The sequence below is a fragment of the Mauremys reevesii genome, linkage group 7, assembly GCF_016161935.1.
Source record: "Mauremys reevesii isolate NIE-2019 linkage group 7, ASM1616193v1, whole genome shotgun sequence".
In the NCBI taxonomy this organism is placed as follows: Eukaryota; Metazoa; Chordata; order Testudines; family Geoemydidae; genus Mauremys; species Mauremys reevesii.
The window spans coordinates 80,440,449-80,457,260 of NC_052629.1; the positions used below are offsets into that span (position 1 = coordinate 80,440,449).

The window sequence follows — 16,812 nt, forward strand, 5'->3', positions numbered from 1 at the left end:
TCTGCCTAGAGCTCTTGATCACTGTTGCCTGCAGGGCTAGGGGAGAGGTGGTGAGAGTTTTCTTTATGTTCCATGTTAAAGATCATTATTATAATGGAAGGAGGAATATACAGATTTTTATTTTGTCTCTGGAACCTCCTGGAACCTCATCTGTGGTAGTGGGAAGTCTGACTCTGACTGCTTTTGGCTAGGCTGCTGTTTGGGTGTTTGGCACTGAGAAATGTATCCCTGGAGACTTTGTAGGGGAAGGAGAAGACAAATGCCAAGTGGCCACGGGATGAACCTCTGGAAAAATGGCTTCTGGCATGGGGCTACTTGATCACAGTAAAGTTGCTGCTTCTGTAGCTCCCCTCACCACAACAGAGCTTGGTGGGAACCTGACTTCAGCATAGCCATGTAGATTGTCTTGTTAAGTCACACACAGAGCCCAGAAAAAGCCATATCAAATAAGGCCTAGTCTTGATCATGGATAGTGGTCAAGAGGGAGTTGGAGCTAGCTCTGTACTCCCAGAATGCCAGCCAAAGCTCTCTGAGTCCCACAACCCTGTTCAAAGGGAAAGAGTGAGATGGCAGAAGGGACAGGACACCCTGGCTACAGCCTGCGAAACCACTGTTCTAATTTCCAAGCATAAAATTTCTATCCCTCTGTCCTCTGAAGGGGCCATCATAGTCCTGAGACTGCAGAAGGATGGAGTAGTAGACAAAAAACTGTAACTTTGAGGTGTGAATTGCTCTGAGGGGAGATCCTGCTACTAGAATTTTCTTCTCTGTAAAGATCCACCTACCTGTGCATGGAAGGACAATGGAGCAGCTATTAGTTCTGGACTTGGGCAGTAGTTATTTTTGTCCATTCACTTTGCAGAATCCTGTATAAAGAGATTTAACCTCCACTCCAAGAAGAGGTTTGCAAACATTTCTAACCTTCATTGTGAAGTAGAGACAAAACTGTTTAGGGTGTCAAAACTTATCTGTCTGATCAGTCTGGAAAGGACAAAAGGTAATGAAAGAATATTAAGGTCAGCCAGAAAAACAGCACTGTTTCACCAGTTCATTAGTTGTAGTGGCAAGAGGTACATTTTAATACCCTTGTTTCATGGATGAGTCTTTCTCTGCCTTCCTCTTGAACTGGAAGTTAAGGTGCTTGTGAATAATTGCTGCGTCTTCCTTCAGCTGGAAGATAATTGGAGCTAAAACATATCTCCTGTTTGTCTTGACAAAAGGTGGCAAGATAAATACAAGAAATTCTGCTAAAGAATTATTTTTTTTCATTGCCTTGCAGCATATTTAAACATTGCATGGAAAATGAGAAAGTGGATGAGCTTTATGAAGTTCTAAAATTAGAAATTAAAATAATGGATTGTTCTTGGTGGTTATGATAGATCACCAGCTATTCTATAAGGACTGTAATACAAGTAGAAAGGCACACTCTAGTGATCTTGAAGCAAAAACACTCCAAGTCCAATGGGCAAAATAAATGCTTATTCCATGGCATCACACTACGTCATTTTGGAACAGACATCAGTTTCATTTGTGATATCTAACTTGCCATACATCAATCATAGCAACTGTTGAACAGGAAGAAATATTACATGATGGATCTGGACAGTTTTGTGTGTAATGCACAAAGTTCCCAGCTATTATTAACTTTGTCATGAAGAGATTCACCTTCAAGTAGAGACCCATTCTACTTATTGTTGTATCTTTTTTTTTTTTTGCCTTTTGACAGTGGCAACCCAGGAAATTGTGAGCCTATGCACCAAATTATTATGGTTCTAACCATAATGCACTGAAAATACCTGAAATCTGCATTTAATACAGATTCTTCCCTGCAGAAGCCAGTGCAAGCTCTCAAAACATGGTTTGTCAAGCCTTACTTGAACTTCTGTAATGTAGAATCAGACAGTTTTTAATTAACTGCCCTTTATACAGCCAGGACAGAAAGAGATTCAGAATTCATAGCAACATGAACAATGACATTTTTAGATATGTTTGCTACCAAGTGGAAGAAGTGGAAGTGAGCATGGTAATTTCCTGTTTTAAAATCTTCAGCAAGGAAACAATAAATCAGAGGAAAGTGTTGGGTGCTTATTTGATCCCTGAGAATTCCTGAATACATATTTTATTTTAGATCAGTGAAAATCTTACTCTTCTTTAGATTAACACTAATCAACCATGTAACTATATGATCCACGCAGATAGGTCAGCTAACGGACTCAGTCTCTGAAATGTCTGTACACTATCAGTCATTAAGAGAGAAAGAGGGAGTTTATTGAGGTTGTTACACTATTAATTCCCACTCTGCTATCAGAAACACTGCTATGGAATATAATTACAGAATTAAGGGGGATTATAATTGTATACAGTGTATTTGCTGTTTCTGTCACTAGCAGCAATTCCCACACTCTTATACAATTTAACCAAGAGTACTTGTTGTACCACCGAAAACTCATGCATATTCTTAAACATACAGGCCAGGTCACTTACTACCCAAGATGCAGCTGTATGTCCACAACTGAAAAGTAGGCTAGGTTCACTTATGGAACTACAGACCTTAGGATCTCTTCCTCTGCTATAATGACTAGTTTTTATTGTTCATGTTCTGAAATTTCCACTGCCAGATACAAAAGGTGAAACTGAGATAATTTCCTCTGGAAATCTCCATATGTGTTGATACTGGTTTCTTCTACATTTTGCCTTTCACAGTTGAACTACTGGATATGGTTATGCTTTTCTGTTTGTTTTTTTGACCCTCACAAATCATATTTATCATGTAAGATTCTGTAGGTTATCAGGGTTTGAGCATCTCTAATATTCCAGTCCTTAATTTTTTTTTATGTTCACTCTTGTAAGATTTGTCATTTCTTTTGATCTCTTTACCCACTCCCACTCACATTCCACATCAGAATCAAGGTAATCGGCACAGGCTTTGCTCATTTTAGCTTTGGCTTAACTTTCTAATCTAGTCTGTTTCTGTTTTGCTCCAGCTCCCTTTCCTCCATCCAAACTGTGTGCCTAACTGCCCTTTCGATTCTTTCATGCCTCTCATGTCTGTCCCTTGTTCTATGCTGTCCTCCACCAGTGGGCACCTCTGTTGCTGACCTAGTCTAACATGCCTCCATCCCCTTCAAGTTTCTCCATAAAACACACTTTTTTTCAAATTACCTATACACCAGAGTTTAAATTTTTTAACTCCCTTCAAAGTACTGGTATTTTTTTAAAATTGGGAAACCTTAAAAATATATAGATTACTAACAAAGCACCCACACACTCTCACCATTGCAGGCTCTGACCTTCCTTCCTCCTATGCCCCACAGAATTGATTACAATCTCTTGTCACACCTTCCCTTGAAGAAAACCAGAAATCTGGAGTTCTAGTTGTCTCAAGTTAGTTTATCTTGTCAATGTAGTTGGCTAGGGATCTACCTACACTAGAATTATCAGACAAGTAAGTTTTACATGAGGTGTCAAACTATAATCAGCAACACCCATTTTAGGGACACAGGACTGGAAGGGACCTCTTGGGTCATCAAGTTCAGTCCCCTGCTAGCACAGGCAACCCAATCATATAATCTCATTCATAAGCTTATCAAGTTCCATCTTAAAATCAGTTAGGTTGTTTATCCCCACTACTCCTAGATTCTCACTTTTCTGATGCTTAGAAACCTTCCTCTAATTTCCAGCCTAAATTTATTCACAGTCAGTTTATAACCACTTGTTCTTATAAGCATTATCTTTTAGTTTAAATAGCACTTCTCCCTTTCTGGTGTTTACTTCCCAGAGACATTTATAGAGCGCAATCATATCCACTCAGAGCCTTCATTTTCCTAGGCTAGGCTTTTAGTGTTGATTCAGTATTAGAAAAAAGGAGTCAACCACTCTTTTAAAACAACAGGTATTAAACCCAGTTGATCATGTATAGACCAGTGGACAATGAGGATTGACACCAGTAGATGAGGGGCTGTGTTTTACAGCTGTGGCTGAACATGTCTGAAAATTCTAGTGTAAAAGCAGCCTAGAAGAGCCACCAAGTTGATATTAGGCTCTGAACGTCATTTGAGACCTTGTAAGTATGATGTGTTATGAAAAAATGGAAGTTTGTAATGTAATGCAGCCAAAATTGCTGCAACAGGGTGCTATGCTGAATGGAGAGAAAGAAATGCTGTTGAGTCTGGATAAGACTTTTCACATGCACAAACTTGCATGTATCAAAACTCTTGATATGAGCTTGCAAATCTGTGCACCTGAAAATCCTCTCCTCTGTGTCTTCACCATAAATTATTACCAATGGTCCAGTTCCTTTAGTTTACCCAGTAAGCTGGCTTTATGGGAGCAGATATAATAAGCTACCCATTTCTCACTGTAGAAAGCAAGAGAGATTACACGCCAAGACCTGACATCTCACACCAATCAGTGTGAAAGATGGCCAACTTGCCACCATGGTTTGATGTTTTACAGATCTCTATGTTTATTGCATAAACAAAAATCAGCTATAAGTTTCCAAAATGATTGGTGTTGATAAAACTACCTTTGATTGTTCCTGATAGTTACAAAACAATACAAAATATTAAAGCACAGAGTTGAGGGCAGCAAATAGCCCAGTGGAAATGACACAAAAAAGTCTCTGAGCTGGATCAATCAGTTCTATCCCTTTCAAAGCAAAACCTTATTTTTAACACTCAACAGTCACAACATTCCTCTCTCCCACAAAAACCCCAGACCTGGTTGATATGTTGCACTTTCTTCTGAACTGCCTTACCCGAAGGAAGAAGGGGAATTTCCGGCCATAAAAACCAACTCTGAAAAACTCAGGTTCCAAGCGCTGCTGTTCCATGATGTTATCATAATAGGTAGCTTCCATTTTCTGTGGACGGAAAAAGCAGTTGATATCTAACTCAAAGTTCCTGCTACTGTTTCAGAATCTCATAATAATACTTTGCATTTACGTAGTGCCTGCTATGTAAGGATTTCAAAACACTTAAACATTACAGTAATTAAACAAAACTCCTGGGAAATGGGTAAGTTTAATTATCCCCATTTTACATTAAATTTTATGGGAGTTAGAATTATGGGTTTCAGAATTAGTTAGTGGCAACTAATGGGATTAAAATCTAGATTGCCTGAATCCCAGTCTCCCAGTCTCCTGTTTTAACAATATTCTCTCCCATAGGTTAAACAGTGAACCAAAGGGCATGAAAGGGCAGGAAGTGGATTTGGACTAGACTATCTGGAATTCTGGACATCCGTAAATTTAACAGGAAGAAGGAAAAAAATGATTTGCGGGAAGGAAAAGGTACTTTTCTACTGATAGTATGCTGGCCTGTCCCAAAAGCAGGCTCTCAGACCCCATTGTCCTGCTGGGCCACATGCAACTCAAAGCTCAAAAAGGCTCACAGCAAGTTCACTATTCACAGTGGTGACTTTTTTGGAGAGAGGAATCCAGTTTGGAATCCTAGCCTCCAGTACAGGGGAACCTAATCACAACTCTGGCCCAGACACAGAACTGAGTCAAGGTTCATGGTTCCTGCATACATTAACCCTTCTTTTGAAAAAGGGGCTTTAGCCTCAAAACATTATAGGTAGAATAAATGAACAGACAGAATAATGTGGAAATAGAATGAAGGAGAGATGAGAATAAGAATCAGGTGAATGGCTGTTACTGACTAGTCAAGATTTTTTTCACGTGACTGATTAAATCCAACCAATGAGGAAACAGCAATAATAACTAATTTACTGATGCAATTTTAGGATAATGATACAATACTGAATTGAGCTTCATCATTGGACAGGTGTGCTCATCAACCTGCGACTCAATTCACAAACACATGGCACTTTTTATTTTAGTGTAATACTTGATATTTTATGGACATAAACCAGAATGGATGAGCCATACAGTTTAAAATCCTTATTGATGCCTTGGTTAAGATTTTCTGATAAAAGCAGGGATGACACAAATTCTCCTTGACAATTAATTACTCGCTTTTATGAGAGAATCAACATGATTGGCAGGAATACCATGAACTTCACTGTGCTTTGCATTCTATTTATCTCTCTTTATCTTCTCAAAAGCCTAGACTGACATGCTACTCTTGCTGCCCTTAGAATAAATTTTATATAAAACCATAGCACAGGCAACCCAATCATATAATCTCATTCATAAGCTTGTCAAGTTCCATCTTGAGGGGGAGACCAATTTGGCCGCCAATAAAGAAAATATATAAATAAATAAAATTTAATGCAGTAATACAAATATACATGTATGTATTTGTGCTTGTGAGCATAGTTCATATTTATATATTTAACTGTTGTCCATATACTTGTTGGTAATTACAGCTGGCAGGATCAGACGTTACTTCAATGAGCCTATTTGGGAGAGTTATGTCTATTTGTTAGTAAAGGTTGCAGGAACAGATCTGTAATCTTGGCAGAGGGGGGAAAGTTACATACTCAGAAAGGAGCCATCCTAACTGTGTGAGGAGCAGTATGTTTGTTTTTTAATTCAGACTTCTCTGACACATTAGCAGTAATCACTAAGGAATGGATAAAGAGTTTGGCGGGAGAAGGGCTGGTTTCACTTACCCGAATCCAGCTGAGGCTTTGATAATCATACAGACTTTCATACTGAATGGCCAGCTCTCTGCACAGTGGGATTCCAAACTCCCAGCTCTGCAAAAGCAAACAAGACTCAGACCAACTGGGATTCTCAGCCACAACTAAAGCTCTTAACAGTTACAATAGGGAAATGCATTTTGGAGAATTCATTAGAGATTAAAACCCAAGGAGCAAACACACATGAAAACACAATGCAATACAGGGTTTTCTATTAGGCTTCATATAAATGTTTGATGCCAGACATTTAGCAACTTGATGCTAACAGATGCCTATGTTTCCATGAGTTTTACATCATTCTTAATTCACTAATCAGATCAGGAACTTCTTCAGAGAAAGATACAAGAGCTAACAAATAGGCTTACTGTAAAAAAAAGCTCTGCATAGCTACTCCGCCTTCTGCCTAAATCCCAATGGAATAAAGTCAGGTTTAATCCTGGGATTGGCCCTAGCTATCTGAAAGATTGCATCTCTCTCCTTGAATATGACAACCCCTGCCCCCATGACTGCTATTTTCCACAGGAACAATGATGTTGTCAAGCACTAGAAAAGACTCTTCAGCACAGAAAAGGAGAGGTTACTTACCTGTACAGTAATTTGAGTTGTTTTCGATGATTTGTCCCTGTGGGTGCTCCGTTGTAGGATATGTGCATGCCTTTGCACTTTTGACTGGAGACTTTTATTAGCAAGGTCCATGTCTGTGCACTATACACTTTGTGCTTCAGGATCAGGGCATTTAGGAAGGGGCAGACCCACTGCCTCTCTAGTACCTTCTCAACCATGAAGTCTTCTAGACTCTACAGCAGGGGATGGAGGACAGTTGGTGGAGCACCCATAGGGACAATCCATCTCAAAGAACTCAAGTTACTGTATAGGTAAGTAACCTCTCCTTTTTCAAGTTATTGTTCTTATGGGTGCTCCACTGTAGGAGACTCCTAAGCAGTAATTCAAGATGGATGCAGGTGCTGAAAAGGTAGATCCAAGATGGTTTGGAGGTCAGCATCACTGAGGGCTGTATAGTCCTGGAAGCAGTTAGGATGGAGTAATGCTTGGAGACGTTAGCTGAGGATCAGATTGTGACCCTGCAGATCTCCATGATGGGAATGCCTTTAAGAAGGGCTATGGACGTGGACTGAGTCCTGGTGGAGTTGACTGTTACTTTAGGTAGGGGATGCACTCCAACAGCTTCATAGCAGGCTACAATGCAACCTGAAACCCACTTTGACAGTCTCTGAGTAGAGCTTGGCTGTTCCTTCAACCTTTCAATGAAAGATACAAATAGTTGGAGGAAAGCCCTGAAAGTCTTTGTCCTGTCAAGACAGAAGGCAAGCACCTTTCTAACATCTAAGGTATGGTGTTTAGCCTCCTCTTTCAAGGTGTGGGGCATAGGATAAAACACAGAAATGGCTGTCTTGATTGATATGGAACTCTGATGAGAACTTTGGCTGACAACAAGGATGGAAAGGAGAAAAGAGGGTTGGTCACTGGCTGGTGTAATGATACTGGGGAAGAACCTCTCTCAGTGCCCCTTAAGAGGGGAGATTCCAGTTCTTCTGAGATGAGAAGATCTTCATAGGACAGGAACCTGGACAGTGACAGTGGGTTAAGGTAGAGGACAGGAGGAGCCTGGGCCATAGCTGGTATCAGGGCTAGACCTAGTCCTGGAGAGACCATTGTCCCTGCGCTCTGAACTGATGCATAATGAGGAGGATGGTACTGGAGACAGATGGAAGCCAGTCTGAACGTTCTGTAGCTGTGAGAAGACAGCGATACTGATGCCTTCGAGGCAGCTTTTCTAGAGTAGTGTTTCTCAACAACTGGTCTGTGGACCAGCACTGGTCCCTGAGATCTGCCTGACACAGTTTTGAAAGGCAGCAAGCCAGTTCCTGGTATAAAAAAGGCTGAGAAACACTGTTCTAGAGTCCTTAATCTTAGATGAGTTACTGTGTCTAGAGTGGTCTGCTCCCAGTACTGAGGATGGGGCCTCTCAGTGCTGTTTACTGGAAGATCTCTCAGAATGGGATGTCTTTTTGGGAGGTGCCGACTCTTGGATACCAAGGCCTGCAGGAGCCTCAGCAGTACCTATAATGCAGTGGTGGGCAAACTACGGCCCGCGGGCCACATCTGGCCCACCAGCTGATTTAATCCGACCCTTGAGCTCCTGCTGGGGAGCAGAGTCTGGGGCTTGTCCCGCTCCCACGCTCCAGCTGGGGAGCGTGGTCAGGGGCTGCTCTGCGTGCACATGCCGCAGCTCTGCACAGCTCCTGGAAGCAGCGGCATGTTCCCACTCTGGCCCCTACGTTTAGGGGCAGCCAGGGGGCTCCGTGTGCTGCCCCCACCCCAAGCGCTGCCGTTGCAGCTCCCATTGGCCAGGAACTGAGGCCAATGGGAGCTGCAGGGGCAGCGCCTGTGGATGGGGCAGTGCATAGAAATGCCTGGCCGTGCCTCCGCGTAGGAGCCAGAGCGGAGTGGAGGCACTACTTTCGGGAGCTGCTTGAGGTAAGTACCACCTGGAGCCTGAACCCCTGAGCCTCTCCCAGGCCCCAACCCCTTGCCCCAGCCCTGATCCCCCCTCCCGCCATCTGAACCCTTTGATCCCAGCCTGGAGCACCCTCCTGCACCCCAAACCCCTCATCCCCAGCCCCACTCCAGAGCCTGCACCCCAGTCAGAGCCCTCACACTCTCCCCCCCCATATCCCAACCTCCTACCCCAGCCTGGAGCCCCCTCCAACACCCTGAACTCCTCATTTCTGGCCCCACCCCAGAGCCCACACTCTCAACCAGGGCCCTCACCCTCTCCTGATCCCAACCCCAATTTCATGGACCTTTGGTCTGACCCAGTACGGCCATTCTTATGTTCTTATTCATCGCCCACCATACAATTTCCATATCCAGATGTGGCCCTCGGGCCAAAAAGTTTGCCCACCCCTGCTATAATAGGATGCGTGGTCTCCTTGAGTCCAGCTTTAAGAGGTGACCTTACCCCTTCTGAAGTCTTTCTTCAGGGAATGGGATTTTCTCTTCTTTGAATGCTTCTTTTCTGAAACTGTCTCTAGAGTTCAGGAAGTATCACCGGTGATGCCTGAGAGGCTAAGCTGATGAATGGAAGAGGATTTGGATCCCCCAGGCCTCAGGGAGTGCTCCATTAGGAGGAGCGTCAATCTATCCTACCTCTGTTCTTCTTCACACAGTTCTTCTTCACGCAGCGCACAGTCAACTTGTGGAACTCCTTACCTGAGGAGGTTGTGAAGGCTAGGACTATAACAGCATTTAAAAGAGAACTGGATAAATCCATGGTGGTTAAGTCCATAAATGGCTATTAGCCAGGATGGGTAAGGAATGGTGTCCCTAGCCTCTGTTTGTCAGAGGATGGAGATGGATGGCAGGAGAGAGATCACTTGATCATTGCCTGTTAGGTTCACTCCCTCTGGGGCACCTGGCATTGGCCACTGTCGGTAGACAGATACTAGGCTAGATGGACCTTTGGTCTGACCCGGTACGGCCGTTCTTATGTTCTTATTCATCGCCCACCATACAATTTCCATATCCAGATGTGGCCCTCAGGCCAAAAAGTTTGCCCACCCCTGCTATAATAGGATGCGTGGTCTCCTATTCTCCTATTCCCATTCATGTTCTTTGGAGAAGTGTCTGCTGAGTGTGTTGACGGTAGTGTTGTGACAGCTGGGTAGGTACGACGCAACAATTTGTATGTGGTGTTGTATGCACCAATTCTACAATTGGATGGCTTCTATGCATAGGGAGTGTGATTGTGCTCCCCCCGTCTGTTGATGTAAAACATAAATGCTATATTGTCCATTAGGACCTGGATAGATTTGTTCTTTATGAGGGGAAGAAAGTGAAGGCAGGTTTGTCTCACTGCTCTGAGCTCTAGGAGATTTATGTGTAGACATGTCTCTGGTGCGGACCAGCGGCCTTGTGTTGTGTGTCCCCCCACATGCACTCCCCAACTGATCAGGGAAGCGTCCGTGGTGAGCATGAACACGGGGGATTTTTTTTTAAAGGGAACGCCCATGCAAAGGTTCTCTGGTCTTGTCCACCATTGCAGGGAAGCTAGTATGTTGCTGGAGGAGTTAACAGTGCCTGCTGCGTTTGTAGTTTGAGTTGAGCCAGCCCTGAAGACATCTCATGTGCAGCCTGGTGTACTTGACCACAAAGGTGATGTGGCCAAGGAGCTGTAGGCACATTCTTGCCTGTATCCTGGGACAAACAGAGAGCGTAGGTACGAGGTGTATAATAGCGAGGAATCTGTTGTATGGGAGTGAGGCTCTGGTTCGAATTCAGTCCAGGTGAGCTCCAATGAATTTGATCTGCTGTGTAGCTGTCAGGGTGGATTTTTGGACATTTATTTGCAGGCCCAAGTTGTGGAAGAGGGAAATGGCGAAATGGGTAGCTTGTAGCGTCTCATCGTATGAGTTGCCCTTGATGAGGCAATCGTCTAGGTAGGGGAAATGTATGATCCCGTGTCTGTGGAGGTGGGCCATGACTACGGCTAGGATCTTGGAGAATACTCTCAGTGCTGTGGAGAGTCCGAAATGAAGTACCCTGTATTGGAAATGGTCATGATCGATTGTGAACCGCAGGAAGTGTCTGCGGGCTGGATGAATGGATATATGAAAATAGGTGTCCTGTAGGTCGAGGGCTGTGAACCCGTCCCTTTGTTCCAGCGCAGGTATTATTGTGCCCCAGTGTACCATCTTGAATTTCTGTACCCTTACGAATTTGTTCAGTCAGCGTAGGTCTAGTATAGGCCTCCATCCCCCGGTCTTTTTCTGGGTCAGAAAGTAGTGGGAGTAGAACCCTTTTCCTTGAAGTTGTGTCGGCACAGATTCCACTGCTCTTATATGTAGAAGATGAGCCACTTCTATGCAAAGCAGGTGTTCGTGAAAGGGGTCCCTGAAGAGGGACGGGGAAGGGGAAAGGATAGGAGCATAGGATATAAAAGAGATACAGTAACCGGACTGAACTATTTCCAGGACCCAACGGTCCTGTATAATCTGCTGCAAGGCATGGTGGAAAACCTGGAGGCAGTGGCCAAATGGGCAAGTAGGTGGTTGAGTCAAGGGGTGGTCATGCAGACCCTCGACCAATGCTTCAAAATTGTTGTTTATTTCCTGATGGGTGGGAGGTAGCTGTTTGCACTTGGTTTTGTCTGAGCCTAGGAAGTCTAGGGTGATTCTTGGGTATATCACATGGTCTGTTCTGAGGCTAGTGATACTGTTGTGTGCGTGGCCTCTGGTAAGGTTGATACTGTTGTCTCCTGGGAAGGGATGGGTAGATGCCCAGGGTGTGCAGGGTCGCTCTAGAATCTTTCATGGTGTGAAGGACTTTGTCGGTTTTCTTGGAAAAGAGTTTGTCTTTATCAAAGGGGAGGTCCTCCACTTTGGTCTGCAGGTCTTTGGGGATACTGGATGTAGAGCATCAGGAAGATCTGTGCATAACCATTGCAGTTGCAGTAGTGTGGGCAGCTGTATCTGCCATCTCCAGAGATGCTTGTAGGGCCATTCTGGAGACCAATTGGCCCTCAACAAGGACTGACTTAAAGTTTGCTCTCCTGTCCTCTGGAATATGGCAGGTAAAATCAAAGAGTTTATTGTAGTTATCAAAGTCATAACTTGCAAGTAGGGTGGGATAGTTTGCAATTCTGAATTGCAGAGTGGAGGAGGTATAAACCTTGTGGCCCAAGATGTCAAGGCATTTGAGGTCCTTGTCCTGCGGGGTGGTCCGGTAGTTGCTGCATCCACTACAAGAGAATTTGGTTGTGGATGGAAGAATAAAAAGTCTACATCCTTAGCAGGAACATAATATTTACGTTCAGCCTTTTTGCAAGTTGGTAAGATAGAGGCTTGGGTCTGTCAGAGAGTGTCAGCTGGTTCTAGGAGTGCTTCATTTATGGGAAGCGCGATCTTTGAGTGCGCAGAAGGTTGGAGGATTTTGAAGAGTTTGTGTTGTGTCTCCTGGACCTCCTCTAAAGGGATGTCTTGGCTGAGTGCCACCCTCTTGAAAAGTTCCTGGAACTGTTAGAAGTCGTCCACATTCTGGAGCTGATGGAGAGTAAGGAGTTGGTGAATCAGGGTATGGTCCATAGCCCACCTCTTCAGAGGGGAGTTCAGGTGCTCTAGAAGTAGACGGAGATGGAGATAGAGGCGAGGAAGGAGCTTGTGGTCTGGTGGAAGAAGCATGAGGGCGAGTGGCAGTAGGAGCTGGCCATGGATACCAATGAGGCCAAGGCATCAGAAAAGAAAGTTAGGTGCCACCCACGGGGGGCCGAAGTAGGGAAACTGAGGCTGGTGGTTGTGAGCCATGACCTGAGGTGCAAAAGGTTCCAGTGGAGGAGGAGAGCCAGGTGGGGAGAACTCCACCTGCTGCTGCATATCAGGCTTGCTGTCAATAAAGGTAGCCAGGTCAGGTGGGGAGAGCGGCTGGACAAAGAGTGAGCACTGTGTGTCCAGGAGTGGAGAGTTAGGCTCAGGTGCCACTGAAAGGTCGTCCTGACTCAGGAACTGTTGTTGCTGTTCCCTAGGCTATGACTCCGCTGCGCGCAATCTGTGCTCAGAGGCGTGCACAGACTTTTGTTTGCCTTGTCCCAGTGACGCTGGTCTCTTGTAGGCGCCCTGCGGGAGGACCACTGCTGCTATCTGAGCAGCAGGCAGGCTTGGTGCCGACGTTCTTTTTGGCACCAGGGCAAAGTGCGCTGTCGGCACCAGGTCTATTTTCGGTGCCGAGGAGACCTTCCCGGCACAGGAAGTCGGGTCCCTGCCTCTGCACTCCACGGGAGCCATGGCTGAGGTGCTGGGATGGTCGGAGGCGCCTGCCTTCGGCGCTGTCAGTACTGAGGGTAAGGATCTCGCAGGAGACCCTTTACCCTTGTGAAAGTCTCTGCTTGGAGACAGTTGGGCTTCTTGCCTCTTTGCCTGAGAGGGTGAAGCCATGCTCCAAATTGGTTCGGACCTGGCCGGGGAGTGTGAGGGAGAGGGTTTGACATTGCCGTCTCCAGAAGTGGCTGCAGGGATTTCTGCATGAGAAGCATTTTCAGCCACAGATCCCTGTCATGACGAGCCCCTGTTTTGAGGCTCGTGCAATGGACACACTTGGCAGGGACGTGTGTCTCGCCAAGGCACTTCACACAACGTGAAAGTCCATCGGACCTTGGCATAGTCCTGACAGGAAGCACATTTCTTGAATCCTGAAGCCCCTGGCATTATTGAACTAGGAATGCCGGGGGAGAGTGTCTCCGCGGGAGACAAGCTTGAGGGAAAAGAGGTGGGTTTTTTTTTTAAACTAAGTAACTGTTCTAAGGCAGGGGAAACAACTGGGATGTTACAACTAACTATTTCTATATTCTTTGTAATTGTTTCCTTCAGAGACCAGGGAAGAGGATCAGCACTGCCCCGAATCCCGTCTTCAGCCGAGAACAGTTGAGAAGGAACTGAGGGGGGCGCGGGACGTGCGCTCTCAGGCAGACTCTAACGAGACCTCGAGACAGCAGCTGAGCATGTGAGTCCTGGCCAGGCATTGCTACCGAAGATCTCCGATCAATGGCGCCGGGACGCACCGTCACCTAGAGTGGAGCACCCACAGGGACAGCACTCGAAGAAGAACTGAGAGATGCTGTATCTTTTATTTGAAGAAGCTCAAAACATGGTAAGTGAGATCTCGGGAACATTTAGAAAAGAAAGCATAAATCCAAGAATTAAAAAAACAAAAATAACCATCCTAAATTTCTGAAGCTTTTGTGAATGGCAAAAACGAATATAAGATTTTTTGCATCAGCTTTTTCAGGGTCTTTTTTGGTTGTTCCGGTAATATATATATAGCTTTAAATGATGAAAATCTTTTGCACTGAGGACATGAGTTATATTTAGATAGTCAATAACATAACAGGAAACCAGCTGGAGGACCAGTTGCTTGGGTGCTCAGAATATCACTCAGGCTTTATGATCTCATAACAATAGCATCTTTGCTCTGGGTTTCCAATTCAAATGAACTGATACATTCTTATAGGCCAAAAATTTCCTTTTCAAACATTACGTGGTTAAGGGTTTATATTTGCAATCCAAATGGCATTTATTTTTTATTTATCACACAAACATTTTTAAACGTCAATGTATGGACCCTTTGCCTCCTCAGATATTCTGGATTTATCTAAAAGAACAGAACAGAAAAATGAATTCTAAAGCAGTTTGAAAGGAGTAAGAGTCGTTTTCTGAATCCAGAGATTCAGAGATCCAACTGGGATGTTACAACTGAAGCTTATATGAATGTCTAATGTCTAGTTTTAGACAGAGGACAGTGAAAAAATGGAAGCTATTCCTCTGATTTGACCCTATAGATGTCTTCCCCTCCTGCTTGCATGTTCCCTTTTTTCCTGTGATCTGAATGCTATTATAATTTTATCTCAGTTTTCATTACTTCTATCAGCTCTGTCAAATGTACTTTGATATTACATGTGTCATCCTAAATCAAGCTCTCTTTTTTGGTTAGATTTCAACATGGAGATATTCTATTGCACTGGGTGAACATTTTGTAGCTACAAATTGAGATACCAGGGAGGAAAACTCCAGGATATGACTACTGTCTCCATCTTTTACAGAAGAGGGAAAGGAAGACAGAGAGTGTAGATTTGAAAAGGATATAGAGAGAATAAACAGACAACTGAAGTGTGGTACTGTAATTCCACTCAAGGATTCTGGCAATATCGCACATGGAAGTTACCCTTGAAACATTAGATCCCCTTGATTAAAATCTATAACTTAAATGAGACCCATTTGTAATTTTATATAATCAAAGATCTGAGTTCTAGCTGTAGGCCCTGTGCAAATTCCTGTCCTCTCTCTGATGTCATTCCTCTTTCCCTCTTCTCACCATGACTTCTTCATCTGACCCTGATCCTCCACTCACCTTGTGCCTGATCTGTTTTCACCTTTTACAGCCTCCTTCACTTGCTGAGCATCTCTCATCTACCCCCTTATTACAACCTTGCTCTATGGTGCCAGCAGTTCTACACTGATTAACACCAAACACACTCAGGAGGCACTGATAAAGCAAATCTCAAAATTCACAAATTGCAACATTTATTTACATGAGCTGCAGTGGATTTATGTGGCAGATTTTCAAAAGTGCTCAGCATGCACAATTGGGGGCAGATTTTCAGAAGACCTCAGAACTCAATATGCTGAACTCTTTTGGAAACTTGGCTACTTATTTTGGAGGACAAATGTCAGCTGAGCTCCAGTTGTGGGTTCTGGGCATTTGAACATGCACTCTTTTGAAAATCTGGCTTTGTGCACCCCTGTTCAAAACAGTAAGGGAGAAGAATGTACACTGAGATGTCACAAACAGGATGGGCTTCGTTAGGCTGGTAAATATCGCTAATGATGGGAGCTAGCAGTGGACTTGATGCAAAATGCTGCTTAATTCTAAATCTCTATCCACCAAGAGAATGAATCACATTTAGTCTGTTCCATTCACTGTCTGTAAACTAAGGAAGTCTCAGTAACTTTTAAGGTGCTGTCAATGAATATTTGGGTCTGAGAACAGCAAGTAAAATCTCTTAAATCTTGATTTCCAGTATAAAGGTTACATTTCTGACCCTGGCTAATTAACTGTACCTCAGGGAAGAACAAAAAAGACAGAAATGGACAAAAAATGTCTGCCAGCAAGAAGCTGGCGACTTTACTGAATTCCCTTCTTCTTCCTCAAGCTCTGCTGCAACTGGAGAGGTTACAACCTGGAAGCTGCTAGAATCATTGTCAAAGAATGCAGATAAGATGCAGTCAAGCCGAGATGAAGTATTTTAATGCTGCGAAATAAGGCGGAATCACTAGAATTCACATTTACTGAGAGCAAGTTGAAATCTTCATATGTGAAAATGATACACAAGGAGTTTTATAAGACAAAATGTTGACTGAGATCCTTGAGATTTAAAAAAATCTGTTAAAACAAGATTTTTGCACAAATTGCAGACTAGACAGAGAAAATCAAGCCAGTGCTTAAAATCTTAGCGCTACTGGCTTCTTGAGATACAAACCCATTAAGGACAGAGTGGAAGAGATGGAACAAAAAACATCTTTTCTGCAGCCTGGGTGGGTGTTAATGTGGCAATTCTGGGCTGCTCCATGGGCTGAAGTGGCTCCTGACATAACTTAGTCATGTAGGGGCTGCTTATGGGCAGCAGCACCACCCACA

The 16,812-nt window shown here is 44.0% G+C and overlaps 1 protein-coding gene across 13 annotated transcripts in view; it reads right to left on the reverse strand.

Moving 5' to 3' along the window:
• The window catches only part of DOCK3 (dedicator of cytokinesis 3), a 625,234-nt gene that overhangs the window by 47,713 nt on the left and 560,709 nt on the right, over positions 1-16,812 (reverse strand). For all 13 annotated transcript variants that reach the window (XM_039547580.1, XM_039547582.1, XM_039547590.1 and 10 more), the window contains 2 exons: positions 6,577-6,663; positions 4,757-4,861 (listed from right to left, as the gene is read on the reverse strand). In XM_039547580.1, coding sequence (XP_039403514.1) covers positions 4,757-4,861; positions 6,577-6,663 — 192 coding nt within the window. The remainder of the gene's footprint in view (positions 1-4,756; positions 4,862-6,576; positions 6,664-16,812) is intronic.